Raw genomic sequence first — 25,762 nt, 5'->3', positions numbered from 1 at the left:
CAGTAGTATTTACTGACCACCTACCCTATCCAGAGCACTATACTGGGTCTTTGGGAGAGAACCATAAGAGTTAGTAGACACGATCCCTGCCCACAAGGAGCTTACACTCTAGCAGGGGAGACAGGCACTAAAATAAATAACAGGTAGAAGAGAAGAAAAGTGGATGTTGGGTGAATGGGTGACTAAATAACAGGGTACATACAAAAATGCTACAAGAGATTGCAAGTATATAAGTTGGGGGTTGGGGTGGTTACTGGAAAAATAAAACTAAAGAAGAGGAGAAATAAACTGAGGGAGGACTCCTGGAGGATAAATTATTTCAGAAGTGCTTTGAGGATGGGAAACTGTTGTAATAGATGAGAAGGGAAAAGGAACCCAGGCAGGAGGGAGGGTGTGAGCAAAGGAGTCAGAGGCAGGAAGGGTTGGGATAAGTGGAGCAGGTGAGGGGGTTCTGAGAATGGGAGGTTTCTGTTTGGAGGGAACGGTTTTCTGGTAAAGTGGGATATGGTTCAGAGAGCAGGTTAGGAGGTTTTGGTCAGAGAGTATGGTATTTCAGAGTCGATGGGGTTAGAAATGCTATAATGATTAGGGAAGATTGAAATGCAGTATGCAACCAAGTGGCTTTGAGGGTGAGGTGCAGTGGAGGGTTAAGTCTGCAAAGTTGAGGAGGGAGAGGGAGTGGGCAGCTGAGGGGCCTTCAGGAACGTCCACATGAATGTTGAAGTCCCCGAGGATCAGTGGAAGGGACAGAAAGGTTAGAAGAAAAGACAGAAAGGCATCAAAGTCACTCAGAGAAGAGGTGGGGTCCAGTGGGGCAGCGGATGCTTGTGACAGAAGCTGCAGGTTGATCCAGCTGGATAATGTGGGCTTCAAAGGAAGAGATGGCAAGGGAAGGCGTGGGTGGGATGGTCAGAAAGTGCCATTGGCCAGTGGTGGAAGGATGGTGGGGCTCGCTACCTCTGCCTTTCCCCGTCAGCTGGTGTGAGACCTGAAGTTGTGACCGGGGCGGGCTGCATATCTGGGGCGGGGGCTGAGGTAACTGTCCCTCAGTGGCCCTCCCTCCCTTCCCCCGCCTCATTCATTCCATTCAATAGTATTTATTGAGCGCTTACTATTGCAGAGCACTGTTCAAAGCGCTTGGAATGTACAATTTGGCAACAGATAGAGAAAATCCCTGCCCAATGACGGGCCTCCACTTCTGGGGACAGACAGGGCTAGGTGTTGGCCAGCCACAGTGGATGGAAAGTAGGGTGCCATACCTGGTGGCCACATTAACCTCTTTGCTGACCCCTCTATAGCCTTAGCCCAAGACTTGGAAAAGGATCCCATGTGGAATTGGGGATTGGGAATAAGGTGGGGCTTTTCCATCTGAGCAGGCCCTCTCTTCCATCCATTAGTCCCGGGGACTCATTCTGATCACACTTAGCTTTCTTCAGCATCAGGTCTCTGAGCCAAATGGGGCAGCAGGTTTGGAGGCATTAAGGGGGTGGGGAGAAAGAAAATGCGAAAGAAGAGTCAGAGCCACTGGGGCAGGCCACACTTTATTCGGGGCCAGAGCTTTCCACCCCAGCAGCTCCCAGCAGCTGCCCACGTGAGAGGTACAAAAGCCCCCCAGGAAAGCTGGGCCGCGCAATGCATACAAAAGGCCCCCCCTCGGGGGCTGAGCTGTGCAATGGTAAAAAAAGTCCCCCAGGAAGCTGGGCTGTGCGAAGTGTACAAAAGTTCACCTTCCCCCAGGTGCTGCTGCTGCCGTTGTCACCGCTGAATCTTTTTTTTCTTCGCTTCAAACATCTTTTTCCCTCCTAAACGTCTGTGTCCTTTATCTGCTTCTCCAGGTCGTCGGCCCCAGGAGAGTGGGGGTGGGGGGTGGGAGGGGGCAAGTTACAGTCCTGGGGGGCATGGGCATCTCCAATTCGGGGGCAGGCGTGTCCCGCGTTCTTGGCTGTAGGTGCATTTTGGGGGGGCTCACACACAAAACACACACATGCGCCCCCTGCAGCCCCCGGCTCAGCACAGCCAACACCTCCTGGGTTTTTTGTCTCCCTCTCCCCAACTCCCACAGGCAAATTTTGGTAGGTGTGCCCCAACCACTCTAGGGATGAGGGGGTGCTTCTCAGCTCCACGGTCCAATTCAAAGAGCACATCCCAGGGACGGACACAGCCCCTCTGATGAGAGGCCCAGGGACCCCTGCCTAGGATGAGGGGGGATCCCAATGGGAAATCAGTCCATTCATCTGGCACCCCAAAACTCAGGGTACTGCCCCCTTGTCCCCAGCTGACTGGCCTCTGTGTTTGTGTGTGTGTGTGTGTGTGTGTGTGTGCGCGTTTCTGTGTGTGGGGAGGGGTGGATGACCGTGGAGGGGTTGGGGGAGGCAGGCTGGGAGCTCAGGGCACGTTGACCTTGAAGGGACTTCCCGGGACGCTCTCGTCACCCCATTTGACGATCAGGATGTAGTCCCCCTTCTCCTTGACGGTGTAGGTGACGTTGTACACCCGGTTACCCATGTGCTTCACATACACTTCCTCGCACGGAGTCTTGGGCCCGTGGACTCCCACCATCATCATGTTGGTGCCTGTGGAGGGGCGGGGGTGTGGAGTGGAGGAGACAATAATAATAATAATTATGGTATTTGTTAAGCACTTACTATATGTCAAGCACTGTTCTAAGTGCTGGGGTAGATACAAGTTAATCAGGTTGGACACAGTCCCTATCCCACATGGGGCTCACAGTCTTAACTCCCATTTTACAGATGAGGTAACTGAGGCATAGAGAAGTTAAGTGACTTGCCCACAACCACACAGCAGACAAATGGCAGACCCGGGATTAGAACCCATGACCTTCTGATTCCCAGGCCCTATGCCATGCTGTCAGAGAGCAGGCCCCGTGAGGTATTTCTGGCTCCCTCGCTGCCTAGCTCCTCATTCTCCAAGGGACTCAACAGTCATGTCCACTGCTCCCAAGATCTCCCCCTACCCCTTCCCCCCTCTCTGCTTGCCAGCTCGGGTCCCCACCCCACCTGCTTTGCTGCAGTCCACGGTGAAGGAGTTCTTCTGGCCCACGAAGGCCTTGGCCAGCCCGGGGCCCCTGGTCACCACCTTGCTGGCGTCAGAGGAGAACTTGGGGATGGAACTGTAGCTGGAGCCACGGCTGGAGGAGGACTTGGTCACCGTCTCCACCAGCACGGTGGAAGTCTCGTGGAGGCTGTGGCCACCTGACAGCCTGGGTCCTGCCGGGGTGAGAGTAGAGAGGCTGAATGCTGGGAACGGGCCCCAGGCCTCACTGCGGGAAGGTTGGTCCCACCTCATGCCAGCCTATCCTCCCGGGGGGGCTGGCGGGGGAGGCGATTCCTCCACTCGGTGGGTCCAGCTGGCTTGCCCGGGGAAGGGGGGGTGTCTCTGCCCCACTGCCCTGGTTTTGAATAGATTCAAGGCTCTTGGCCCTAATTTGCAACCCATCTTGTAAGCCCCTTGAAGGCAGCGATCATCCTCACTGACTCTTGTACTCCCCCACCCACTCAGTCCAGCTCTGTGCACAGTGAGAGCTCATCAGATAGCATTGATTGATCGATGGACTGAACTTGCATGAGACTGTGGGCCCCTGCCCCCAGGCCCAACTCCCACTCTGTCCTTCTCCTAGCAAGCCTTCCAGCAGCCTCTTGCTCTTGATTCTCCTGACTCCAATTCACTGGACTCGCCCTTCCCCTTGCCTGGAAACCCTCCACCATCCCCCTTCTCAAAGCTACCAAACTGAGTTCCTCACCACCTTCAAAATATCCTAAAACTCATCTCCTCCAGGAAGCCTTCTCCACCTCACCCTCACCTCTCCGGCCAGGCCCACCCAACAGCCGCCCTTGGCCCTGCGCTGCCTGGATAACTATTTATTCCATTTGTTTGTACAGTGCTTTGTACTCGATAAATATCAGCGAGGTTTCATTTCTTGTAACCCTGGTACCTGAACTCTTTCATCTATTGGATGATTGTAATTTATGCTTGCCTGTCTCCCTTATTAGAGTGTAAGGTTCCTATTGCCAGGACAATATTTTCTGCTTCTTCTGCCCTCTCCCAAGAATGAGTATGATGCTGGGCATCCAGAAGGGGTCAATGGTTAGAAGGGCCCCACGTCCAAGCAACTCAATCCAATGTTAGTGTAACCCTCTTGGGCGGTACCCCTCCCCTGCATCCCCAACTTGACTCAGCGGAAGCCAAAGTCCCTCTTGGGGAAGGCAAGGAGGATCGAAGCTCCCAGAGTGGCCTTTGGGCCCCACCCTCACCTGTGACCTTGGCCTTGAAGGGGCTGCCCACGATGTGCTGGGGGCCACCGTACTTGATGGCGATGAGGTAGCTGCCGGGGGCCATGGGGGTGTAGGTGACCACGTGACCCTCCGGACACTCGCGGCAGTCCAGTTGCACCTTGGAGGGGCCGTCGATGGTGACCGAGAGTGCCCCTGAGCCTGCATTCACTGTGTTAACGATGAATTCTGATGACACGCCTGCAGGGGGAAGAATGGATGGACATGTGACCACACAGGGTGTTTGTGTGTGTGTGTGCATGCGTGTACATGCGTGTGGTGGGGGGGAGGGGGTGGAACCATGTGTCAGCCCATGAGCATAACCAGAGCAGAGCAAGGCTCCCCTCGCCATTTCCCCTTTCAGCTACTTCCCGTTCCCATTCTCAGCCCAGAGGGGTTTCTGGTGAGGGTCCCAGCCCCCCGGCCCCCCAGCCCAGACTCACCAGTGGTGCCTCCTTCTAGGCCTGGTCCGTAGGCAGAGACGAGTCCAGGGTCTCCAGCCTGGCTCTGCTCCCCAACCCGGATTTTGAAGGGGCTCCCTGGGATGTGTGAGCCGTTGAACTTGACGTCGATGGAGTGGACGCCGTTCTCGTGGGGAATGAAGCGGATCGTGTGCTTGTCTGCAGAGATGAAGGATCCATGGAAGGGGCGCCCCTCACCTCCCGCCCAACCAAGACCCTGCCCACCCTTCAGGCCCAGGTCGCAGGACAGAGGAGCGGGGCCAGGACTGGAGGGGACATGAGTGGGAAGACTGGGCATCCCCATCTGAGCCCTTACCACTGTCCAGCTCGGAGACGTAGCATTCCTCCACGGCCCCTGAGGGAGTGTGCACTCTGGCGTCGATCACGCCCCGGGCCCCGTTCAGCTGCACTGCGAAGGATGCTGGCTGGTTCACCTTCAGCCCCGTCTCCTGCAACGATACCAACCATCAGGGCAGGCCGTGCCACCTTCAGGCTGACTCTCGTCCTCTCTGTATCCATTCTGGGACTGGGCACAGCGACCCCATCCCTCCCTTGCGCCACGTGCCTGGAGCTCTTCCCCTTCCCCAGCATACCCCCAGACAGGACCAGAGGAGGGTGGCCTTGGTGTGCCCAATGCAGGGCTTGGTCCTCAGTCTCTGCTTAATGACAGTCATGTGATGGAGACTTGGGCTCCTCCTGGGTCTGCTACCACATCCCCATCCCATCTGGTTTTGTCCAAAAGCCCTCCCCCCTTCCCCCCCGCTCCCGGCACATTCAGACTCCTGCTGGGCTGGACCCAGCGTCTCATGTCTGGGTTGCCCCCTCCACCCGCGGGTACCTGGAGGCTGGTGACTGTGAGGCGGCGGGCATCGTCCGACAGGGAGGCCACGGGCACTACGAAGGGGCTGTCGGGGATGTGCTCATCGTTGAATTTGATAGAGACCTCATAGTCCCCTGGAGTGGGGGAAGAGGGGGTGAGGGAAGGGAGGAGTGAGGACTCAGTGGTACCTTGCACCCAGCTACCTTCCCATGCGCCCAGCAGGACAAGCTGGCTAGGGCTTGGGGCCGGGGCACATCCTAGTGCAAGGTTCCTCACAAGCTCCTCCCCCTGTCCCCGCAGGGACTATGGGGTTGTAGCCACAGGACTTAATCCCGGGAATTCATTGAGTGCTTACAGTAGGCAGAGTTCTGTACTGTACGCTTGCGAGACTAGAGAAGGGTAAGTAGGCACAACCCCTGCCTACTTAAAATTTCTTAAGCATTACTGGGTGCAAAGCACTATATCAAGCACTGGGCAGGAACACGAGGGTGAGAATTAGACAGAGTTCCTGCCTCAAGGGTCTCCCAACTGAAGAGTCCATCTAGAATCTATTGAGTTGGCATTTGCCCAGTTATGGGGCTGGGGCCCAGGGAGAGGCAGGAGAGCTATCTGATTCCCCATTGACCCTGCCCCTGCTGACCCTCAAACTACATCTGTACATATGTATTATTCTATTTATTTTATTAATGATGTATATATATCTATAATTCTATTTATTTATACTGATGCTATTGATGCCTGTCTACTTGTTTTGTTGTCTGTCTCCCCTCTTCTAGACTGTGAGCCTGTTTTTGGATAGAGATTGTCTCCATCTGTTGCCAAATTGTACTTTCCAAGTGCTTAGTACAGTGCTGTGCACACAGTAAGTGCTCAATAAATATGAATGAATGAATACATCACGCCCCACCTGGCTCCTGGACGACATAGGAGACTCCGCAAGACCCATCCTTGCGGTCCTCAAATGCGATCTCAGCCTTGCTGGGCCCTTCTACTGCGATGGACAGGCCTCCGGCCCCCGCTTCTCGGGTCCAGATGCTGAACTCCGCTGTGGGGCGGCAGGGAGAGGGACAGAGAGGGAGAGACAGAAAGGGAAAGAGGGAGGGAGAGAGGGATAAGGAGAGGGAGAGGACAGAGAGGAAGAGAGAGAGGGAGAGACTTCAGAAGCCTCCAAACTCCACCTCTCGAGCTATACAGTGTCTTAGGGAAGGCTCACCGCCCCTCCCTCCTGCAATCCCCGCACCCCAGGGTCATCCCCAAAATGCTCTTCCTGCTCCTGACCCCCGGACTTTCAGGTCCTGTCCCCCGAACCTCTCTCTGGGTGTTTGCCCAGCTGGTGCCCCCATCCGCCCTGTGCTACCCCCTCCCATCCTTCCCTCCATGCCCCCTTCCCCGTCCCCAGCCCCTCACCTGGCACGCCAGCCACACCACGTTCCAGCCCGGTGCCCCCGGCCCGCACTTTGTGGGCCCCGCCCTCGCCCAGCGGCCCCACGGTGAACTGGAAAGGGCTGCCTGGCACATGCTGGCCCCGGTACTTGACGGTGACTGTGTGCGGCCCCATCTCCTGGGGCACAAAGCGCACGCTGTAGGCGCTGTCCTCGCCCTCCAGGATCTCGGCCTCCTCCGTCTTCCCGGATGGGCTCGTCACCTGCGCGGTCATGTCCTGGGACCCGGTCTCACCTGGTGGGGAGAGAAGAGGGGCACAGGAGGAGGGTCAGCTGGCAGTCCCTCCCCTGGTTCAGGAGCTCAGGGAGGCAATCACATTCTCCCACTGTAACATGCAGCTGGCTCTGGGGTGGGGCAGCTGGGAACATCTCCAGAGGAGCTTGAGGAAGGTCTCCTCCTGTCCCTCTCCCACTTGCCCAGCTAGATATGGGGAAATGAAGACAGGAAGAGGGACTTGAGATGTGCCCAGAATAGGATGGGGTCAGGGATGGAGATGAGCAGTGGGACCCAGGAATGGTTTGGGAACACAAGTGGGCACAGTAGACAGTCATGCGGGCAAATCTCATATGTGGACCAATCCCCCGTTCTGTCCCCGGCCAGATTCTGGGGCCACCCTGGCCACCCTGTACCAGCCCTGGCCCCACGGGCAGTGCCCTGCGCTCACCCTCCTGCTGCCGGGTGATGCTCCCGAAGGAGCCGAGCCGCTCGCGGCCCAGGAAGTCTCCGAAGACAGCTGGGAAGGGGTCGCCCCCGACCTGCGTGGACTCCTCCACCCGCACCTCCCTCTTGGTCTCCCCGCCTCGGGTTTTGCTGATCTCCGTCCGCTCCGTGCGTGTGTATGTGTGGCTGCTCCGCGTGAACGTCCGGGTCAGCCGCTCCTGAGCCGACACCATCTGGAACCAGTTCCCTGTGGGCAGGGGGTGAGGAGAATGGGTGGACGGTTCAGGGATAGCAAAGCAGGGGGGTGGGGAAGCGAGAGAGACGAGGAGGAATGAGGGCAAGGAAAGGAGCTCCAAAAACCCCCAAGGCACGGTCCCCTCCCTAACCCACGGGGTCACTCAGTCCCAACCCAGCAAGGTTCCCCATTGGGCCAGATGTGCGGGTGGGTGGCCATGCTCCAGGCCATCTTGACCTCTACATACCTGGGATCTTGAGGTTGAGGTCGCAGGTGCTGCCAATGGTGGCGATGGAGGGGGCCTGCCGGCGCCGGGTGATGCTCTCCTTCATGCGCCCTTCCCCTGTCACCTTCACTGTGAACGGGCTCCCTGAGGTGGCCGCGATAGTGGAGAGGAGAAGCCGTCAGTGGCACGGCCCCATCCCTCCTCCCTCCGGGACCCTTTTGCCTTTCCTCAGTCCCTCGCCCAAGATCTCACCAGGGCCCCCGACCCCTAGGTTCTGCTTTTGGGGTCCCCAGCCTTGGTTCCAGTTTCCCGAGCCTTGTTTTCAGAATTCCCCCCCACCCTCCAGCCCCAGTTCCGCCCTCACCGGGCACGTGTTTGTCCGCGAACTTGATGTTGATGATGTAGTTGCCCGGCTCGGTGGGGCAGTAGGTGACTTTGCAAGTACCGTCCTCCATGTCCTCACAGTTGATGTCCACCTTGCTGGGCCCCTCGATGCTCAGCCCCAGGCCACCATATCCTGTGGGGAGGCACGGGAAGGGACAGAGATGCCTCAGGATCAGAGCTTCTGGGGCAGAGGCTAGGGACCTATGGTGTTGGAGGTGAGAGAGATGGGGCAGGAGCCACTGATGCATGAGGATGGGTCAAAACGCTCAGTGTGAGGAGGGGATCAAGACTCTCAGCATGGGGAAAGTGGCTTGGGAGAGATGGTGACTCAGCCCTGGGGAAGATGGGAGCAGGACGGGCGTAGCTTGGCCTCCTGGAACTTTCTCAGGCCAGGCCCTGGAAGATGGGGACTGTTTCTTGCCCCGGAGCCTCAGGAATGGGGGCGGGGGGACCCTGGGGAGGACCAACCTCTCCCATAAGCCCTGTGGGGTGAACCCCGAACCTGGCCAGGGGCCAGAGGCTGCCCCCACTCTTCCTAGTGCTGACCCCAGGGGTTCCAGAGGTTCTGGGGGATCCGGGAGCGATGGAAGTGGGAAGGGGTCGCAGAGGCTCCTGGGAGGGGGATAGTTACCTGCAGTGCGGGTGTCCACGATGAACTCGGACACCTGGAAGGTGTGACCCTCAGAAAGGCCCTTGCCCCAGACCCGCACTTTGCTGGCGTCTCCAATCTCTGAGGGTCCCACGAAGATCTTGAAGGGGCTGTTGGTGACGTGCTTGCCACTCTTGCGCACGCTCACCACGTGCTCACCCACCTCCTTGGGTGTGAATGAGATCCCTGTGGAAAGTGCAGGCTGGGTATCAGCTACTCCAGGCCAATTTCCCTGGGCGAGGCCCTACACACCCTTCTGCCCAGTGCCCTGGCCTGGGCAAATTGTCCACTCTGGCCTCAGTCAAAGCCTGGAGTGGAGGACAGGATCCTGCAGATGCTGGCCGGGCCCAGGCAGGAGGACGCCTCTGGGTCCTGTTCCCTCCCTTCCCAAGCCACGCTCCTTGCACGCACCCCGAGGCTCACCAATATGCCGGTTGGGCAGCCGCTTGAGCAGGCATGGTTCCTCGTTGCCCGAAGGGGCGCGGATGCTGGCGGTCAGCAGGCTCAGGTCACTCTCTGTGATCTTCAGGGACACATCCGTGGAAGTGCCCACATTCAGCTGCGATGTGCGCATGGAGTCATCGCCTGGGCATGGAGAGTGGGGGTCAGCCCCTCAGGTGCCCGAAGGCCTTGGGGTTGTGGGGCCCAGGGGCTTCCCTGGCAAGTGCTGGTGAGTTGGGGGATGGGGATGAGGAAGGTGAGGGCCACGGAGTTCTGGGATTTGGGGGCCCAGGGAAACTTGTAGTCCTGGAGGTGAAGGGAAGAGCCTTTGGGGAGTGTGAGGGTGGGTACCTGTGATCTTGGCAGTGAAGGGACTTCCAGGGATGTGCTTGTCATCGAAGCGAACGATGATGCTGTAGTCCCCGGGTGCCGTGGGCAGGTAGGAGACAGTGCAGGTGCCGTCCTTGTTATCCTTGCAGGTGATCTCAGCCTTGGACGGGCCTTCGACGGCCAGGGACAGACCCCCTGGGGTGGGGCGAGGGCACGCTCAGAACCCCGCTCTCCGGGCAGGTCCCTCCCACCACTCCCATCGCTCCCTCCCAGACCGCTCATAGCCCTCCTCTCTCACCTTCCCCAGCATCCTTGGTGACGATGGTGAAGGTGGCCGGCTTGTTGACCATGCCGTGGCTCAGACCTGGCCCGTAGGCGCTCACTTGGCGGCTGTTGATCGCGTCGACGTAGAACTGCAGAGGGCTCCCTGATGGTGGGAGAGGTCGGGGCGGGTACGGGGGTGGAGGGAAGAGAGGAGTCAATCTGGAATTCCAGAACCCCTGCCCAGCCCCATCCCCACTGGCTCTGCAGTCCCTGGGCCGGCTGCTGATATGGCTGCTTATATTGCGATTTGATGTTTCTCCCCCTACCCTCCAGGACCCAGTCCCTCTCCCTATCCCCGCAGCCCAGTTTCCTGGACCCAGCTCTAGTGTCCCTCCCAGTACCCCCTGCCCCCCACCCAGTCTCCTGCCCTCCACTCACCAGGGATGTGGTTGCCATCATATTTGATGCCCATCTCATGGAGGCCCTTCTCGCTGGGCGCATACCTCACTGTGATGGTGCCATCCTTGTTGTCCGTGATGTTGGGTCGGGCTGTCTTGCCCGAGGGCATCCGCACTTCACCTGCCGGGCCCAGGCAGAGTTAGTGTCCCGCCGGGTGGAAACCCTGGGCCCTGCTTCCCTTTTGGCCTCTCCAAATGCCCACCCCTCAAAGCAGCCCCCCTCCACCTCAGCCAGTGGCTTGGTGGTGGGGTCAGGGGTAGAACCAGGGGACCTAGAACCTCCCACCTCCATCCAGTCAAGCTTGCGGCCTCCCAGGACAGGGGGCACATCTTGGTTCCTCCTCGTTGCCAGCTTGACCCAGGTGGGAGGGGACCCTCCTGGATCCAAGCACAGAATCAAGGGGTCCTGTTGGTCAGGGAGGCAGTACCTGTGATCTCTCCCTTCTGGACTGTGAAGGGGATGACCAGATTGAAGGGTCTCAGCATGGACTCTAGAGGCTCGGCTGGGGCCACCGGCTCCTCTGTGGCCTGTGGAAGGGGAGGAGAAGAGGAGAGACGAGGTTGGCTGGGGAGGGCCGGTGAGGCTGGGGCCTCTTGCCCAGTGAGAGAGAGAGAGAGAAATAGGGAGTGAGAGAGAGAGAGAAATCAAAAGAGTTAGCGGCTGGAGGCAGCTCAGTAGGTGAGAAGAGGGCAGCAGCTGAAAGAGAATAGTGATAGTCATGTGATGGTTTGGGAGGGCCATTCCAGTCTCCCCTTTCCTAACTCAATCTCCCTCTGTGGCTCCAACCCTTGAGAGGTTCCCCCTCCCCCACCGTCTGGTAGCCCTGGAGCCTCAAGGAGAGGAAGAAGAGAGGAACAGGAGGAAGGGCAGGAGGAGGAAGAGGAGGGAGTTGGAGATAGGCTGGTACCCAGTGGGCGGGATAGGCGCTGGGCCGGTGTGGAGGGAAGGGCTGGTGAAGCTGCAGGGTGTCACATGGCTCCTCCACGTGAGGGATGGGGTCACACGCCTGGGGAGGCAAGGCATGGAATAACACGCAGTTACACAGTAGCAATATGGGGCACTGCAGGTTAGCGAGGTGGTTGTGGAAAAGTCCGGGTCTGCCCATCTCCGCATCCAACAGGAATTCCTTACCATCAGCCTTAAGGCACCCAGTAAGCTCCCTCCCTCCCACCTTACCTCTCTGATCTCCTACTACATCCCAGTCCACACACTCTGCTCCTCTAATACCCACCTACTTTCTGTACCTCCATCTCATCTATCGTGCCACCGACCCCTTGCTCACATCCTCAATCAATCAATCAGTCAATTGATCATGTTTATTGAACGCCTACTGTGAGCAGAGCACTGTACTAAGCACTTGGGAGAATACAATATAACAGAGAAGGTAGAACACATTCCTTGCCCACAGTGAGTTTACAGTCTAGAGAGACATTAATATAAATAAAGGAATTATGTATATGTACATAAGTGCTGTGGGTCCGAGGGAGGGGGGAATAAAGGATGCAAATTCTTTAGGCCTTCTCTGATTTATTCTTCATTTCCACACCCTATTTACCCTCCCCTGTGTCAACTACGCACTTGGATCTGTACCCCTTACTCACCCCATCCCCAGCCCCCCTCCCCCGCTCTTAGGTACATATCCCTATACTCTGTCATTTCCGTTACCTGTAATTTATTTTAATGTCTGTCTCTCCATCTAGACTGTAAACTTCTGATGGCCGGGGATCATGTTTATCAACTCTCCCAAGCGCTTAGTACAGTGCTCAGTACACAGAGTACTAAATAAATACCAATGATTGATTGATTGATAAATTGGCCGGGGCTAGTGTGATTTTTAATCTACCTACGATGGGCATCATGAAGGGGGGTCAGCCTCTTGAGGTGCTGGAGAACCCCCACTCTGTTCTCCTCTTGGGGGGACTTGGGGTCTCTCAAGTCCTGGGCTACAGCCCCCCAGGAGGCAGGTGGCATGAGGGGAACCCACTGACTCCGAAGTGACTGTGGCTTAACACGAAGCTCTTGGACCGAAGTGACCAGCGTGCCAATTTCCCAGCAGGGGAGCGCCCAAGTTTGTTTTGCCACTGCAGCTTTTGGGGAGACGATCTGATGGAGCCCCTTTAAGCCAGCTGTTTGAAAGGTGACCATGTGCACAGAACCAATTGTCTGCAGGGCCCAAATTTGCCATGACTAGGGCTGCATTAACTGAAGGCTGGGGACAGGGCAGGTTCGGCAAGTAGGGTCCCCCTTCACGTGTCGCTCAGTGACAGCATAACAGCAGCACCAGTCAGAGTGGTGGCAGAAATGCAGGGGAGCTGAAAATTTGGAGAGACTAAATACAGCTACCCTGGGAGTGGTGGCAAGAGGTCCCTGGGGTTGGTGGGGAAGGAGGGGGGTGGTGTTCTGAGTAGTCTCTGTCTCCCAAGGGGGCCTGGTCTCTGCTCCCCTGCCTCCTTAGAGCCCCCCACCTCCCGAGGCCTCGCGGAGCCCAGTACTGAACCTGGGAATGGCACTTCCTTGGGTCACACACCTGGTTTTGGTGAGCTCTGAGTTGGGCAAGAGGACGAGAGGGAGAATGGTTGCCCATACACTTCTGGATCCCCATTACCGCCTCCTGTCCCCCGGCAGCCCCTCCCCCCAACTTCCCAGCAGGGCTCAACCGGCCCAAAGCCCCACACCCTCGATAGCCGTACCCCTCGTCCCCAGGCTCACCAGCACATGGAAGGGGCTGTTGGGGATGTGCTCTCCTCCGAAGCGGATGGTGATGACGTACTTGCCCGGCTCGGGCGCGGTGTAGTAGATGTCGAAGGTGCCGTCGTGGTTCTCCACCACATCCACGTCCAGCTCTGCCCCATCCGGCGTGGACACCGTGCACGTCACCTTGCCTTTCCCTGCCGCCTTGGCATCCACCGTGATCACCGTCTCTTCTCCGATCTGGATCCGTGGACCTAGGCACGCGCCTGCCCAGGGGTGGCAGGAAGGGGAGTGAGGTTAGTGGTCCCTGTGGCCCAGGTGGTGGGAAGAAGACTGTGGTCAGTGGCCCCCATGGCCCAAGGTGTCGGGGTGTGTGGTCAGTGGCCCCCGTGGAGAGACATAATTCTGTGGGGGTCAGGTGGGGGAGGAAGGGGAGGTGGGGATCCGAGAGGGAGGAGAGATGGGCACATAGGGGACTGGACTTGGGAAAAATGTCCTCAGAGTCCCCCCCATGGGTCAGACAGGTGGCCAAGGGCCCTTGGGCCCTGTTCACCCAACTCCGTGCCAGCCCCTGGCATGCAGCAAGAAGAAATAGGACACTCACCCAAGCCGTGGCCCCCGATGGACACTGGAAAAAGAGGAGTGTGTGAGCACGTGGGGACAGTGTGCTAGGGACATGCCCGGGGGGAACCAGGGTCACCCAGAGAGGGCAGTTTGGGACATCTGCTTCCTCCCCAACCCTTGGGGTTGGCACGGGGGGCAGAGACCTTGGTGGAGTTACCAGAGGGGGTTGGCACGGGGGGGCAGAGACCTTGGTGGAGTTACCAGAGGGGGTTGGCACGGGGGGCAGAGACCTTGGTGGAGTTACTAGAGGGGGCACCCACCTGTGACGAGACACTTGCTGGCATCCCCGGTGGGCAGGGCGTGGATGCGGAAGGGCGAGTAGGGGATCTCATCACCCCCGTACTTGATGGTGATGGTATAGCGGCCGCTCATATCTGGCAGGTAGGACACTGTGTAGGTGCCATCCCCATTGTCCCGGATGTTTGCCTTCTTAGGCTTCCCCTCTGGGTCCTGCAAGGTCGGGGAAGGGGTGAGAGGAGTTTATCGGCCCCCGACTCAGGCTGGGGTGGGTGAAGATAGGCCTGCGGTAGGGCGGGGTAGTGGGGGAAGAGGAGAGGACTGGGCTCTCACCAGAATCTGCACGGTGAGCAGCCCCTCCCCAGCATCACGGGCATCGATGGTGAACTCGACGGGCAGGCTGGCAGGAATGCCCGCGGCGTTGAGCCCTGGGCCGCTGGCACGCACCTTGCTGGCATCGTGGGCTGGCAGCACCTTGATCTTGAAGGGGCTGGAGAGGGAGGAAGGGGTCATCGGTCAAGGGGGAGACCCCTTGGCCCTCTTCCTCCTGGGATGCCTGGGCACCTGGGATGCCTTTCCAGACGTCAGGTCCCCAACCAGGCCTCTTGGGAGGATGGGATGAGGCTCTGGGGTTCGGGGGTTCCTAGGGGATGCAAAGTGGAGGGGAGGAAGAGTGGAGGAGGAAAGAGCACATGGTCTATGGCTTCTCCCCAAGTTCTGACCCTGATTTGGGGGTGGGGGAGTGGGGGCCCGCCTCTAGGGTCTAACCATGTGTGCTCACATGGGGGGCTGGGAACTAAGAGCCATACTGGGGGGCTCACCTGCGAGGCACTTCCTGGTCAGCATACTTGACGGCCACAGTGTAGGGACCATCGGTGGCCGGAGTGTAGTTTGCAGTGTGAGTGCCATCTCCATTATCCCGCACTTCCACGGGCTCGGCTACTCCTGGGGATCGAGAGGGGAGTGGGGAAAGTGGAGCAGGATTCATTCATTCATTTGAGTGCTTACTGTGTGCAGAGCACTGTACTAAGTGCTTGGAAAGTACATCTCTGGGATCCCCTGCCTTCCCTCCCCTCCCTCCCCGACCCTTCATCCTTCCCCTCCTCCTTCCTTTCCTCCCTCCCCTGACCCGCGAGTCCAGATGCCCCGTACCTGTGGGCCCCAGCACGGCCACTTGAAGAGGGGCTCGGCCGGCTTTGCTGCAGTCCACGGTGAAGGTCTGGGGGACGCGGGCCCGGACCCCAGCCCCCAGCCCCGGCCCCGAGCACTTCACTTTGCCGGGGTCTACCACGTCCTTCACGGGCACACGGAATGGACTTCCTGTGGGGCACAGGAGGGTCAGCACCCCCCAGGGATGGCGCCTGGCCTTCATCTTGCCCCCTGGACTCCTGACCGTAGTCACAGGGGGAGAAACCCCCAGTCCCTGTCACTTCCCAGCCTTCACCATTCAGGCCTGGGCCAGGCCCTGAGCCTCTCCAACCCATCGCCCCAAACCCAGCTAACTCTGGGGTCGTGATCCTCCTCAGGGCTTCCCTGACCATGCCCACCGCCTAATTCCAAGCCGTGGAAGCCAACTCCTTAGCCTGAGAGGCCCAGGTGGGACAGGGACTGGTCCGATCTGATTGCATTGTATCTACCTGGCATTTAGAGAGAGGTTGGCACATAGCCAGAAATTAACAAATGCCACAGTTATTATGAACTTCCCACCCATCCTTGACACTCTTCTACATATGTGTATTTAATTGTTCACCCACTTAGTTGACCACTTGACTTGGAAATATTTTTATGCCTTTTTCCCCTTTAGAGTGCAAGCTCTCTATGGGCAGGGAATGAGTTTCTTCTTTATTCTGTGCTTGTCAAGTGCCTGGTACAGTGAACGGCACCAAGGGAGTGCTCAATAATATTACTACTACAACTACTCACTACCCTCTCTGCTCAGTCCCCTCTTGAGTCCCCGTGTCCCCAACCCCAGCACCTCTTCCGCTGCCCCCAGCCTGCCCTGACCGTGGCCCCACCTGGAATGGGCCGCCCGCCAAAGGTGATGTTGACATCGTAGTCCCCGGGGGTGAAAGGGATGTACTCCACACTGCAACTGCCATCTTTGTTGTCCTTGCAGGACATCTTCGCCTCCGAGGGGCCCTCGATGGCCAGGCCCAGACCCCCGGTGCCGGCCCCCCTGTGGGACAATCCCCAAGCCCTGGTTCAGCCTCGTGTGGAGACAGAGGGACGGGTCAGGAGAATGGGTGGGAGAGGATGGGAGGGGCAGAGGCAGGTCAGGTTTTCCTGCAGTGGCTGCCAGAGCCCAGCAAGGCTGAAATGATGGGGCCCAGTCAGAGCAAAGCTAGTCCAGCCTTAGTTGAAGCAGAGGACTGTGGGGCTGGGAGATAGGTAGATCCTCCCACTGACCTAGCCGGGCCTGGTCCGATCCCCAGCGGGCAGGTGAAGAGGTGCTGAGGTGGCAGGTAGCTGGGGAAGGGTGGAGGGGGCCGTACCTGGTCTCCACGGTGAAGCGATTGGCTTTATTGACAAGTCCTCCCTCCAGGCCGGGGCCATAGGCGCGGACTCGGGTTGGGTCACAGCCTTCGGTCACCCCTACCCGGAACGGGCTCTTGGGCACAGCCACGTCATCGTAAAGGACTTCCACCAGATGCACCCCTGGCAGGTAGAGAATAGGAAAATCTGGCCAGTTCAGTGCTGAGGGTAGAGCCCAGAAGCCCTTTCTGGCCCCTTTCTCCTCTGCCACCCAGCCCACCGGTCCAGGTTCCTCCTGCTGCCACCTCCCTGGCTGTACTCCCTGCTCTACCGCCACCCTTGCCCCCACTGACAATTGCCCCTTGCCCCGGCCTGCCCTTACCCTCTTCGTAGGCCGTGTACTGCACCCGGTAAGTGCCGTCCCCATTGTCTGTGATGTAGGTGTCCGTCTTGGCCCCCGAGGGGTTAAGCACGCGAGCCGTCACGTGGTTCCCTCCCGTGGCGGTCAGGGAGCGTGCGTCCACTGTGAATTCGGTGGTCACCTCCCGCAGGACGCCTGGGGCCAGGAGAGAGGAGAAGTCAGCCTATTGAGCCCCCAGCTTGGGTCTCTTCCCCGTGTCCCTCGCTGAGCTTGTTTCCCATAACTCCTTGGGCTCCTTTCCCATCTTCCCCTAGAGCAAAGCCAGAGAGCTATCCCTCGCCTCGCCCCAACATCTCATCTAAATGCCTGTCCTTCCGTCCACCGTAGCTCACTCCCTACCAACTACCTCCTGGTGCTAATTCCCCACTCCTAGGGATCCCCTGTCCCGACTCTGTCCTATTCTTCCACCTCAGGCCCCAGTCACCAGACTCCTCACATGCTTTGCCAGCCAGCCAGCCATGAGCCTCCAGTTTTAAGAATCTTTTCTCCCTGCATAGTTTGGCTACCCTGGCTGGAGAGCTTGGGGCTGGCAAAATCCCTACGGGGTAGCCCGTTCTGGCACTGGGGAATTAGTGAGGATCCCTCACTCACAGGCCCAGACCTTCTGTCCCACCTCTACCTTAGTCAAACCTCCTTTGCGTCCTTCCATCCTTCACCGTCCCACCTACCCTGCCTCCCTGGTTGAGCACCCACGTCCCCCTCCTCCACCACCATCTCTTGTTTTCTTTAGGACCCACGCACAGCCACTGCCCCCACTTACCGGCTCCAAATCACTCAATGCCCACATTCCAGCCCTCTACCTTGGGCGCAACCAGGCCCGGGCAAGGAAAGCGGAGCTCCGTCCGCTCGGCCTGGGGACTTTGAGGGGTAGGGAGTGGGGCAGGGGGCGACTCACCGTGGGGCTCCACCCCGGGGCCGGAGACCTTGACGCCGCTGGTGTCGACGGCAGGGTGGACGCGGACCCGGGCCGGGAACTTGGGTACGGGGTGGCCACCGTACTTGATGGTGATGGTGTAGGTGCCGGGGAAGGCGGGGCTGTAGGTGATGTGGTAGGTGCCGTCGGCATTGTTATGGATCAGCACCTCGGCCTTGACACCGGCGTCCGAGAGGATCTCGATGGTCAGTTCCGCCTCGCCCGCCTCCGAGCAGTCCACGGTGAAGGTGGCCGCCTCACCTGCCTTGCCGCGCTCCAGTCCCGGCCCGCTAGCCCGCACCTTGCTGGGGTCGAAGACGGGCCGGATGTCGGCCTTGAAGGGGGAGCCGGGGATGTGGGCCTCGGCGAACAGGATGTTGATGGAGTATTCGCCCGGCTCCGTCGGCAGATAGCTGACCGCGCATGAGCCATCCCCATTGTCCTGGCACTCGATCTTGGCCTCGCAGGGGCCCTCCACCGTTAGGCCCAGGCCCCCGGTGCCCGCCCCCTTGGTGTCGATGGAGAATGGCGCTGGCTTGCCCACCAGCCCGCCCTTCAGGCCTGGCCCATAGGCACACACCTGGTGGGGGGACAAACAAGGGACCATAGGTCAGAGCTGTGTCCCAACCTCAAGCCTCTCATCTACCTATGCCAGGCACATCCTCCCTCCCAACCCCTTACCCACAGATCCAACCTCAGCTCTGAGCCTGGCCCAAGGCCCGGTTCTGGGAGGGAAAGGTTAAGCCTTTCCTGGCTGGGTGGACCCGGCACTGCCTGAGAGAATTCTGTCTCTCGATTTCACTCATCTAGGAGATGGGTGTTGAGTGGGGGAGGCAAGGGGGCCCAACCCAAAACACCCACCAGCCTTCACTTCTAAGGTCTGCCCACTCCCTGCCCTGCACCTGCACCCCTGGGCCCCTTTTGGTTCCTTCTTTACCTCCCATCCTCCCTTTCCCCATCTGGTCCTTTCCCTTCCAGCTCAGTCCTGGCCTTTCCCCTCCCAGCTAAGGCCCCGACTCCTTCCCTCCCCACTCGGCCCGGGGTTCCTCCCCTCCCAGCTAAGATCCCTGCCCTCCACGCTCACCACGCTGGTCCCTTGGTTTTGCCCGTCTGACCTTGGAAGGATCCGGGGGCAGCACACCCTCAACGGCGAAGGGGCTGCCAGGCACGGGATGTCCATCGTAGGTGATGTCCACTTTGTAGGGTCCCTCCTCTGGAGGCATGTAGCGCACAGCCTGGGCCTCGGCCCCACCCCCGGGCTCCAGCTTGCAGGGGATTGGCCGGCGCGAGGGAGAGGTCATCCGGACATCCAGCTGACCCTGGCCTCCGGCCCCGCGTGTGTTCACGGAGAAGGCCTGTTCCTGCCCCACTGCCACCTCTGGGCCGCAGCGGGGACAAAGTGAGAAAGAGAGGGGAAGAGGCACCACAGGAGGTGGGTGGGCAGGGATCCTGGAGGTCACAGACCACAATTCCCCTGACTCCCAACCTGCTCCCCTGAGGCCCTCCCCAGACTCTTCCTCCTTCCACGCCTCCCCAATCCTCTGACACCAACTGCTCCAAGTTCTAGCCCTTCTCCTCTCCCTCTGCTTTTTCCCTGCCCTCCCTCTTTTTCCACTTACTGCTGTTGAGGCCTTGAACTTTGACCTTGCTGAGGTCCAGAGGAGGCGCCACATTCACCACAAAGGGGCTCTTGGGGACCGGGTCCCCACCGTAAGTCACCGTCACCGCCATGTTGCCCTGTGGGGCAGGGGGGAAGGGAGTCAAAGCAGACTTGAAAACTGGGTTTGGGTCCCCCAAAGATCTGGGACCCTGTCCTCAGTACTATGCACATGGCAAGCACTCAGTTAATACTCCCAGTTGATTGATTAATTGACCGATTGACTGATTTGGCTGCCCAGCAGAGACTTGGGGCATTTCGGGGCTTCCCAGGAAGCAGGGAGCACCTGGCTTTGACTTACCTGCTGGAGGGCCGTGTACTTGACAGTGTAGGAGTAGTCATGATTGTCGATGATCTCGAAGTCCCGCACGGCCTCGCCCTTGGCTGCTCCAGCAAAGCTTACATCCAGCTTGGCCTTGCCAGCCCCCTTGGTCAGCACTGTGAAATGTGTGGGCTTCCCCACTTCGACACCTGGAGGTGGCCAGCCAGAGGGACAGGTGAGGGGGGAGCAGGGAGCCAGGATCCACGTGCCCAAGGTCTGCAGGATGTCTGTGGGTGCCGTCTCCCCGTTCTGGGGAGGGGCCTGACTCCAGCCTCCGGTTAAGGCTCAAAAATGCTGGACACCCCTTTTTGGTTTCCCCTACTCCAACCCCAATTTTCCCAGATGAGGAAAGCCAACTGGAAACTGAACTAGCTGGAATAAGACCAGGTGAATGGTCACCCTGCCTCTAGCCCAACTCCCACCTGGAAGCCACTGGGTACTCACCGGTGCGGTTGAGCCCAGGGCCCTCGGCCTTCACCTTGCTGGCATCGTGGGATGGGTCAACCTTGATGTGGAAGGGACTGGCCGGGATCTCCTGGACATGGCAGGACAGGGGAGAGGAGCTGGTCAGAGTCACTCAGCCCTTCACAAGCCAATGATTTCCCAAACCAGAGCCTGACCACAGGGTCACCAGGCTCTCCTCCTCCCACCTTCAGGCCAGGGCTCGGGGCAATTGGACCATGGGGGAACTGAGGCACAAGGAAGAGGAGGGACTGGTCCAGACTGGGGGATGATGCCCTGAAGCTCCTCACCAGAGCCAGGATCCCAAGTGGACTCCTCCCACCAGCATACCCCAGGTGGAGGAGGACACGAGGGAAACTCAGTGAGGTGGAGGGGGAGCTGGGCCGGGTAGTTGAAGGAGGTACCTGGTTGGCAAACAGCACCATAATGGTGTAGTGGCCAGCCCCAGGGGGCGTGTACTTGACAGTGAAGGTGTCGTTGTCATTCTTGATGATGTCGAAGTCGATGTCAGCCTCAGCGGGGCCCACCACACCCGGGGCACACTTGATGCCAATGCTCACGTCCCCTGGGTGAAGGGTACCACGGTGGCCAATGACACAAATGCCAGGCCCCAGGTTCTGGCCTTCAACCCTTCTCCCCGGCCAAGCCCAGTCCTCCCCCCTTATCCCTCAAGGCCACCAGAGTAGTTTGGTTCCTGTCCTCAGAGCCCAAACCAACCCCTGACCTCCCCTCCCTTGCCCCACCCCCCCCAGATACAGCTTAGGCCCACGCCATACCTTGCCCGGCCTCACTGCAGTCCACAGTGAAGTAGGTGGGCTCATTGGCTTTGAGCCCTGTCTTCTCCACGCCAGGACCATACACCTTCACCCGCTCTGGGTGGCTGCCTTCTCCCACGTTCACCTGCCGGGCGGGGGTTGCTCAGCATGGTGCCTTGTCTTTTCCCTTCTTTCCCCAGGCCCAGCCCCCTTATTGTGTCTCCACCTCTCCCTGGGGGCCCCCAGGGGAAAGTAGGGCCCAGGCCCAGCTGGTGTAGCCAGAAAGGGTGATTGCCCATCCCCAGGATTCCCAGGCCCCAAGACCGCAGGGCAGGGGGGTACCATGGGGATGATAGGGGCGGGGAATGCCACAGGGGTGCCAGGGGAGCCAGGAGTTTGAGGAAACATACCCGGAAAGGACTCTTGGGGACATTGACACCACCCCAGGTGACGATGATGGTGTGCTTGATGGGCTTGGTGGGCACGTAGGAGCAACGGAAGGTCCCATCTCCATTGGGCTGGACTTTGATGTCTATGGGGCACCCTTCAGCATCCTGAGGACACAGAGAGCCCCACCCCGACCCCAGGAGTGAGACCACAGATGCTCCCCTCTTGAACACAGCCAGGGAGCAGCCCCCAATCAAAATCTCAGCCACATTGCTGGACTCCCACAACCCACCACCAGACACTCCCAGGGCCCATCACGACCACCAGGGTCACTGAAATTTCTGAGCCACAGAAAACCCCGCTCCCCTCTTCTGTGGCACACTGTTGGGCAACGGAGCCCCTTTGTCCTTCTCTGAGCCGTGTCCTTCTGCCTCTTGTGCCTCCCACCTCCCTGTCTCTTCCCTCTTTCCCCCAGGAATCCCCAGATCAGTGAAACCCCCAGACCGATGGGTCCCACCCTACCTGGGCATAGAGCTTGAGGTCGCCCTTGCCCGCGGCCCGGGCATCGATGGTAAACTCGGCTGGTTTGTCCACAATACAGCCTGTGGGTTCTAGCCCCGGACCAAAAGCCTTTACCTAGAAGGAGGAAGAGGGGACTCTGGACTACCGGCAGGGCAAGGGTAAAGTGAGCGGAGTGGTTGCAGGGGAAAGCATGCAGGTCGGGGCTTGGCAGGGGCAGCCTAACTCCGGAAAGGGCAGGTGTCAGATGGGTCTTTTCTGCCACATCGAGTCTGCTTGAAAGCCCTTGGGAAAGCCAGGCTTTTTGGGGGGGGGGATCCAGAGATCCCTGTCACCCTCTTGGAGTTGCCCCAAGTCTGTGGGATTCCCTCGTGAGGAGCCTGGGACACCGCTGGACCTGAGAGCAAGGTCTCTGGCTAGACATTAACATTAACTTCAATAATAATACTAGCTGCAGTATTTGTTAAGCCCTAACCTTGTGCCAGGCACTGTACTAAGTGCGGAGATGGTTACAAGCAAATTGGGCTGGGCACAGTCCGAGTACCACATGGAGCTCAAAATCTTAACCCTCATTTTACAGATGAGGTAACTGACGCACAGAGAACTTTAGTGACTTGCCCAAGATCACAGAGCAGACAAGTGGGGAATCAGAATTAGAACCCTGAGGCCTTTGCTTTTTCCACTAGGCCATGCTGCTCTATCATCATAAATGCCATTGACTGCAGACCTCCTAAGTAGTTGGGGGAGCAGCAGGTGGAAGAAATCCCCCTGGAGGAACTCTGCAGCTTAGTACAGTGCTCTGCACACAGTAAGCGCTCAGTAAATACATCTGAATGAATGAATGGCCAGGGCACAACGGTGAGGTGATGGGAGAGTTGATGCAAGAATAAGCTTAATTTCAAGGGCGACTGTGGGGATGTGGGGGTCCAGGGGTGGTTGAGGCTGGTGGGCCTGGGCTGTGTTTGTGGAGGAGTTGGGGGGTGGGATGGAGCCTGACAGGCCAACCGTCAGACACCGGGAGTGGTGTGAGGAGAGGGGTGGGGGGAATTCTAGGGCCTACCTTGTCGGGGAAGCAGTCTGGGGGGGCGGGCTGGATGTGGGCAATGAAAGGTGAGTCCCGGATGTCCTCGTCATCACAGATGACGTGCACCGCATACTCCCCGGGCTCTGTGGGCCAGTAGCGTACATCGCAGGAGCCGTCGCCCTTGTCGTCACATTCGATCTTCGCCTGGGAGGGGCCCTCGATGGAGAAGCCTGGGAATGGTAATAACAATCATGATAACAATAATAACTGTGGAATTTGTTAAGCACTTACTAGGTGCCGAGCTCTGTACTAGGCACTGGGGTGTAGATACAAGCTAATCAGGTTGGACACAGTCCCTGTCCCATGTGGGGGCTTACAAGCTAAGGGGAAGGGAGAAGAGGGATCTCATCCCCATTTGGCAGATGAGGAAACTGAGGCATAATGAAGTTACGTGACTTGCCCAAGGTCACACAGCAGGCAAGTGGCAGATCTGGGATTAGAACCCTGATCCTCTGCCTCCCAGGCCCAGGCTCTTTTCAATAGGTCATGCTCCCCCTAGGAGAGGGGATGGGGTGTAGAGTCACGAGCCCAGACCTGGGGACTCCCTAACTCCCCACCCCACCCCATGTATACACATCCGAGACATACACACCCTCACCCTGGCACCCAGATTCGTGGCGCCCGCTCACTTACCCAGTGTCCCCACCTCCGTGCCGACGGCCTCCACCACAAAGTCAGCCGACTTGCCCACTTGTCCTGTCTCCAGGCCAGGGCCCCAGGCTCGCACCTTCTGAGTTCCGGCCTCGGGGCTCACCTGCACCTCGAAGGGGCTGTGGGGCAGGGAAGGGAAGGAGCCAGCATCAGGGCAGGCCAGCCTCCATTACGCTCCCCAGTTCTCTCTGCCCACTCTGCCCTCCTGGTCTCAGCTGAGGAAGAGGCTGAGGGGTTCAGGGTGGCAGGGGGTGGTGGGGAGTCACCAAGAGCCCTGGGATTGTCCCAATTCCTTCCCGCTTCCAGGAGATTTAGATCCCTCCTTCTTAAAGACTTGGAGGGGGGCCCAGTGGGGGCAGGAATAAGACCGAGAAGTCCTGGCACTCTGCTCACAGGTCCAACACTGGGGCTCATCAGAAGCATCTGCTGTTAGGATACCAGAAGGCAGGTTGGGGGGATGGTACGTGGGCTTACCTGCGGGGTATGGCATAGCCACCCCAGCTGATGGTGACCACATACTTCCCGGGGACCACTGGGTAGTATTCACACTCGAACACGCCGTCACCAGCCTCCCGGACCTTCACGGGCTCCTCCGTGCCCTCTGTCGGGAAATGGTTGGGGTGAGGTGAGCCCAGCTCCCAAGTTGCCCCAGGGAGACGATGCTTGGGGCCAGATGGCTCGGGGGAGAAGGGTCTGAACATCAGCCTAGGGAGGTGAGATTGCGCTACTGGCCATGAAGGGCAGAGTGCTGGGCTCTGGGCCCTGCTGCTCGGTAGGTCTCTCTGAAGACAGAGTTCTGGGGCTCCCTTGGTTGATGCTTCCCAGGAGGTCCTGCCCATTTCCCTGCCACCCCGGCGTCCCCATACTCACTTGGACCCTTGACTGTGACCTTGAGCTCCCCACTGCCGGCGCCCTTGGTGAACACCTTGAAGTCAGCCACCTCCTTCACCCTCACTCCTTTGGGCTGGAGGCCCCGGCCCGCGGCCCGACAGGCATTGGGATTGCAGGCTGTGGAGGGAGTTGGGGGTGGGAGGATGCTCAGGAGAGGTGGAGGGCCCAGGGTTGGGAGACATGGACCCTCCCTTCAGGCCAACCCTCCATCCCACCACCACCGCTCCATCCCGGTGAAGTGGAGAGCCCACTGGGCTACCCAATCCCAGTGCATTTTCATTATCATATCATAGTAATGGTAATGGTGGTATTTATTAAGTGCTTACTGTGGGTCAAACCCTGTATTAAGCTCTGGGGATCCCAGTCAAAGTTTCTGATGAGTCTAGATCCCTCATCGCCCCTCCACCTCCCACTTTGGGGAACACATCTCCCCAGTACAATTGGCGGCTACCAGTAGGGCAAGGCATCCTCTGGATTGACAGGAGCTTGCTTAGGTGTGGTTTCAAATGGCACCAGCTACCATGGCCCCATCCTCTCTTAGGAGGAAGCAAGAGGGCTGATCTCCAGGATGATGGGCAGTGGGCTCGGGGCAAAGTGGGGCGTCGGGGGAGGAAGGCACTTGGTTCTTCACCTCGTCCACTGAGCCCCATCCTGCAGAGGTGGCCCAACTCATTTCAGGAGCTTCTGGCATGCCAAAGACAGAGTCATAGATCAAGGAAAGCCCCTGAGAGCCCCTCCTGAAAAACGGGCTATGCCAAAGAACTTGACACGTACATGGCCCCGGGCAGAGACTCAGAATCCAAGGCCTGCCTCAGAATGCCCAGGGGCAAGGAGTCAAGACCCACCTCAAAATTGAGAGGTTCTGGGTGAGGCCACTTGCTTAGCCTGGTGGGCTCTGAGTGCTGGTGGGGATGGGGGTCAGGGGCATGGAGGTAGTGGAGAGAACCAGCCAGACCCAAGCATTAGATTCCTTTGGGCCAGGGAAGGATTAAGCCCTGGAGCAGATTCCAACTCC

The 25,762-nt window shown here is 58.8% G+C and overlaps 1 protein-coding gene across 4 annotated transcripts in view; it reads right to left on the bottom strand.

The window, feature by feature from the left end:
• Positions 1 to 1,521: 1,521 nt before the first annotated feature.
• The window catches only part of FLNC (filamin C), a 37,512-nt gene continuing 13,271 nt past the window's right edge, over positions 1,522 to 25,762 (bottom strand). Inside the window, exons 9-48 of one of the 4 annotated variants that reach the window (XM_029073472.2) lie at positions 24,727 to 24,864; positions 24,331 to 24,457; positions 23,839 to 23,975; positions 23,182 to 23,375; positions 22,125 to 22,238; positions 21,626 to 21,769; positions 21,237 to 21,360; positions 20,865 to 21,025; positions 20,443 to 20,533; positions 19,978 to 20,147; positions 19,639 to 19,756; positions 19,135 to 19,397; positions 18,002 to 18,599; positions 17,068 to 17,241; positions 16,706 to 16,868; positions 16,229 to 16,389; positions 15,366 to 15,533; positions 15,035 to 15,158; positions 14,547 to 14,703; positions 14,237 to 14,426; positions 13,957 to 13,980; positions 13,371 to 13,618; positions 11,569 to 11,667; positions 11,089 to 11,188; positions 10,641 to 10,781; positions 10,237 to 10,365; positions 9,960 to 10,133; positions 9,591 to 9,752; positions 9,150 to 9,353; positions 8,499 to 8,651; positions 8,156 to 8,278; positions 7,678 to 7,920; positions 6,978 to 7,247; positions 6,478 to 6,615; positions 5,589 to 5,704; positions 5,067 to 5,199; positions 4,733 to 4,909; positions 4,272 to 4,490; positions 3,018 to 3,227; positions 1,522 to 2,573 (exon numbers count right to left, since the gene is read on the bottom strand). In XM_029073472.2, the coding sequence (XP_028929305.1) occupies positions 2,386 to 2,573; positions 3,018 to 3,227; positions 4,272 to 4,490; positions 4,733 to 4,909; positions 5,067 to 5,199; positions 5,589 to 5,704; positions 6,478 to 6,615; positions 6,978 to 7,247; positions 7,678 to 7,920; positions 8,156 to 8,278; positions 8,499 to 8,651; positions 9,150 to 9,353; positions 9,591 to 9,752; positions 9,960 to 10,133; positions 10,237 to 10,365; positions 10,641 to 10,781; positions 11,089 to 11,188; positions 11,569 to 11,667; positions 13,371 to 13,618; positions 13,957 to 13,980; positions 14,237 to 14,426; positions 14,547 to 14,703; positions 15,035 to 15,158; positions 15,366 to 15,533; positions 16,229 to 16,389; positions 16,706 to 16,868; positions 17,068 to 17,241; positions 18,002 to 18,599; positions 19,135 to 19,397; positions 19,639 to 19,756; positions 19,978 to 20,147; positions 20,443 to 20,533; positions 20,865 to 21,025; positions 21,237 to 21,360; positions 21,626 to 21,769; positions 22,125 to 22,238; positions 23,182 to 23,375; positions 23,839 to 23,975; positions 24,331 to 24,457; positions 24,727 to 24,864 (6,767 nt within the window). In that variant the 3' untranslated portion in view covers positions 1,522 to 2,385. The remainder of the gene's footprint in view (positions 2,574 to 3,017; positions 3,228 to 4,271; positions 4,491 to 4,732; positions 4,910 to 5,066; positions 5,200 to 5,588; positions 5,705 to 6,477; positions 6,616 to 6,977; positions 7,248 to 7,677; positions 7,921 to 8,155; positions 8,279 to 8,498; positions 8,652 to 9,149; positions 9,354 to 9,590; positions 9,753 to 9,959; positions 10,134 to 10,236; positions 10,366 to 10,640; positions 10,782 to 11,088; positions 11,189 to 11,568; positions 11,668 to 13,370; positions 13,619 to 13,956; positions 13,981 to 14,236; positions 14,427 to 14,546; positions 14,704 to 15,034; positions 15,159 to 15,365; positions 15,534 to 16,228; positions 16,390 to 16,705; positions 16,869 to 17,067; positions 17,242 to 18,001; positions 18,600 to 19,134; positions 19,398 to 19,638; positions 19,757 to 19,977; positions 20,148 to 20,442; positions 20,534 to 20,864; positions 21,026 to 21,236; positions 21,361 to 21,625; positions 21,770 to 22,124; positions 22,239 to 23,181; positions 23,376 to 23,838; positions 23,976 to 24,330; positions 24,458 to 24,726; positions 24,865 to 25,762) is intronic. The other 3 variants (XM_029073474.2, XM_029073473.2, XM_029073475.2) reach the window with 3 other exon arrangements.

This window comes from Ornithorhynchus anatinus, chromosome 10, assembly GCF_004115215.2.
Source record: "Ornithorhynchus anatinus isolate Pmale09 chromosome 10, mOrnAna1.pri.v4, whole genome shotgun sequence".
NCBI lineage: Eukaryota > Metazoa > Chordata > Mammalia > Monotremata > Ornithorhynchidae > Ornithorhynchus > Ornithorhynchus anatinus.
This window is presented reverse-complemented; position numbering and strand designations above follow the sequence as displayed.